The sequence below is a fragment of the Etheostoma spectabile genome, unplaced genomic scaffold (assembly GCF_008692095.1).
Source record: "Etheostoma spectabile isolate EspeVRDwgs_2016 unplaced genomic scaffold, UIUC_Espe_1.0 scaffold272, whole genome shotgun sequence".
In the NCBI taxonomy this organism is placed as follows: Eukaryota; Metazoa; Chordata; class Actinopteri; order Perciformes; family Percidae; genus Etheostoma; species Etheostoma spectabile.
This window is the reverse complement of record NW_022605576.1, coordinates 1398887-1402611: the sequence shown is the minus strand read 5'-3', so window position 1 is coordinate 1402611 and position 3725 is coordinate 1398887. Positions and strand designations below refer to the sequence as shown.

At 39.0% G+C, this 3725-nt stretch overlaps 1 protein-coding gene across 1 annotated transcript in view; it reads right to left on the bottom strand.

Moving 5' to 3' along the window:
* The window catches only part of LOC116685834 (very-long-chain enoyl-CoA reductase), a gene marked incomplete at its 5' end in the record, with an annotated part of 17795 nt that overhangs the window by 4039 nt on the left and 10031 nt on the right, over nucleotides 1-3725 (bottom strand). Inside the window, 2 exon segments of the mRNA XM_032510795.1 lie at nucleotides 334-449; nucleotides 2846-2949. Coding sequence (XP_032366686.1) covers nucleotides 334-449; nucleotides 2846-2949 — 220 coding nt within the window.

Below are 3725 nucleotides of genomic sequence, written 5' to 3'. Positions count from 1 at the left end.
CACACACACACACACACACACACACGCACACACAGTTGGGGGTTCAGTGCCTTGCTCATGGGCAGCTCGGCAGTGCCCAGGAGGTCAACTGGCACCTCCCCATGTTCCAGTCCTGAACCAACCACCCCAAGTCCCTACAGACTAAGTTAACTGGCTGCTGACATCAATCAGGGGTATCAATCTTGTCATCTATGTCTTGAGAGGAAAGGAAATATGCATATTTTCCCAAAACATCCTTTAAATGTAGTCAGTTTGGTCAGCCTGATGTCTGCAGGTGGAGACCCACAGCCGGCCTTGACCTGCGCTGTATGACCTGTATAGTTAAAGTCTCACCTGACAACAGGATGGGGACTTGAGGTAAAGCCGTGTTCGTGTGGGTAAATGTACGGCACTCGAAAATAAAAGAGGAGGTAGGTGAGAAGAGGCCCAATGCACTCTGCCATAAACACCTGAAGACAGAAGAAGAGAAAAAGTTGTCTACTGTGGAGCCCAGGAGGAGTCATGGAGGAGGACAAAAACACAGGTAAACATGGTAAATGTCTATTTACAGCTAAATGTTTTATTGTTATTATTATTAATATCATTGGTTTCTTTATACTGTCTTTTTCTTTTTCTCTCTATAGGTTATTCTTCTTGATGAAAACTGCTGCTGGAAATTTCTATTTCATAACATTTGATTGCAAGGAAAGATTGTAGAAAAGGTGCACTATGGCTTCTTCAGCTTGTGTAGTGTACTTTTCTGTATATTGTCATTTGGACCAATGTTTTGCACTTTTGTTTAGACCTTAGTGGTCCCTAATACTGTATCTGAAGTCTCTTTTATATAGACCTTAGTGGTACCCAATACTGTATCTGAAGTCTCTTATATAGACCTTAGTGGTCCCTAATACTGTATTGAAGTCTTCTTATATAGACCTAGTGGTCCCCTAATACTTATATGAAGTCTCTTTTTAGACCTTAGTGGTCCCTAATATGTATCTGAAGTCTCTTTTATATAGACCTTAGTGGTCCCCAATACTGTATCTGAAGTTCTTTTATTAGACATTAGTGTCCCTAATAGTATCGAAGTTCTTTTATATAGACCTTAGTGGTCCCTAATACTGTATCTGAAGTTTTCTTTTATAGACCTTAGTGGTCCCTAATACTGTATCTAAAGTCTCTTTATATAGACCTGGGTCCCCTAAAACTGTATCTGAAGTCTCTTTATATAGACCTTAGGGTCCCTATACGTATCTGAAGTCTCTTTATATAGACCTTAGTGGTCCCTAATACTGTATCTAAAGTTCTTTTTAGACCTTAGTGGTCCCTAAAACTGTATCTGAAGTCTCTTTTATATAGACCTTAGTGGTCCCTAATACTGTATCTGAAGTCTCTTTTATATAGACCTTAGGGTCCCCTAATATGTATGAATCTTTTTATATAGACCTGTGGTCCCTAATACTGTATCTGAAGTTCTTTTATTATAGCCTAGTGTCCCAATACTGTATCTGAAGTCTCTTTATATAGACCTTAGTGGTCCCTAATAATGTATCTGAAATCCTTTATAAGACCTTAGGGGTCCCTAATACTGTATCTGGAGTCTCTTTAGACCTTAGTGGTCCCTAATACTGTATCTGAAGCTCCTTTTAATAGACCTTAGTGGTCCCAATACTGTATACTGAAGTCTCTTTATATAGCCTTAGTGGTCCCTAATACGTATCTGAAGTCTCTTATAGACCTTAGTGGTCCTAATACTGTATTGAAGTCTCTTTTATTAGACCTTAGTGGTTCCTAATACTGTATCTGAAGTCTCTTATATAGCCTTAGTGGTCCCTAATACTGTATCTGAAGTCTCTTTTATTGACTTGTGGTCCCTAAATGTATCTGAAGTCTCTTTATATAGACTTAGTGGTTCCTAATACTGTATCTGAAGTCTCTTATATAGACCTTAGTGGTCCCCTAATACTGTATCTGAAGTCTCTTTATAAGACCTTTGTGGTCCCTAATACTGTCTGAAGTCTCTTTATATAGACCTTTGTGGTCCCTAATACTGTATCTGAAGTCTCTTTACATAGACCTTTGTGGTCCCCTAATACTGTATCTGAAGTCTCTTTATATAGACCTTTGTGGTCCCCTAATACTGTATCTGAAGTCTCTTTATATAGACCTTTGTGGTCCCCTAATACTGTATCTGAAGTCTCTTTACATAGACCTTTGTGGTCCCCTAATACTGTATCTGAAGTCTCTTTATATAGACCTTTGTGGTCCCCTAATACTGTATCTGAAGTCTCTTTATATAGACCTTTGTGGTCCCCTAATACTGTATCTGAAGTCTCTTTATATAGACCTTAGTGGTCCCTAATACTGTATCTGAAGTCTCTTTATATAGACCTTTGTGGTCCCCTAATACTGTATTCTTCTTGCTGAAAACTGCTGCTGGAAATTTCTATTTCCTTGCGGCAGTCATCCCAAAAGGATTAATAAAGAGAAGTCTATATTCATGCTTGTGGTTTAATATTTAGTGCTGTTGAGTTAATAATTTGTAATTTGAAATTAGGTTTTTTGTTCTGCATGATACGTTCAGGGCTACAAATTCTATACTTACATTTTTAAAAACAAAATCACAAAGGGAATTTGCAAACAAACTGAAAAACATTGACATAGTCGTATAAATCTAAAGTAAAAGTAGGCAAAAACAGAGATATCTTGAACCATTCTTGATTCTTTGTCTTAGTCATTACTCATAAGAATTCACTCCCAAAATAAAGTACCCCAATATCAATATCAATATGTTGGCTGACATTACTGTAAATCTCTGAAATTGCTGCATTGGTACATCAGTACTCCTTGGGTGTGCTCTGCTTACCATAGTCCAGCCTAACTGTGGACCAAGATCTCTGAAGTACATGGTGGCAGTGGTCCCAACTGGTAGATTCTGTAAGATTTCATCATCTCGGAGGGATTTTTCCTCTGAAAAAAGAAGAATATATTTTCATATACATAAATTCAGCTTCAACTGAAATGTACATTACAACAAAGTTGTTGTCTATCCAGTGGAAAACGCAGTCACTAGATAATCAAGTTCTGTAGAATTTAAGAACGACCGTGTTGACAGAATTCTCAATAAAAATCCTACTGAAACTCGTTATGAGTATGCAGTCATGTGAAGAGCGTTGCGGCTTCAGAGTGTTTTTACACACACTTCTCTCTACCTGGAAGCTCGTGGGGGCACAGCCCCAGATAAGACGTTGGGCTAATTGGAGGACACTTTTAGAATATCACCAGGGGGACTGGCCTAGATAGCTTTCAACCAAAAGTCTCTACTCTTTTTAGTAACAAGGTAGCCCTCATAGTAGCCCTCCAGCTCTCTAAAACTCAAAGAAGGGCTATTTTTGCTGGACGTAAAGCGGCCAAGAGAATGAAACCACCTCATGACTTGTGTGTTTGTACATTGACCCTTTCCTTTCTGGATGTTGTGTACATAGAGCTCTCCATATATCCTCTTCATACAATAGAGAGCCAGGAAAGACTTTGGCCACTTGGCTCAGCATTGCTGCATCCTTCAAGTCCATGCTGTAGATTTGTGCTATGGCTGTCTCACTTCTGTCTGTGTGTGTTTAGTCCCATCTGTCTCATGCTGGTCTCCCTGCCAATGTCTTTGTTGGTTTGTTTGTGTCTGTGTCTGTACTTGCTGTTGTGTTTTTGTCTCCCTCCTTCCCGTATTTCCTCTCTTTGTTTTGGAGTGA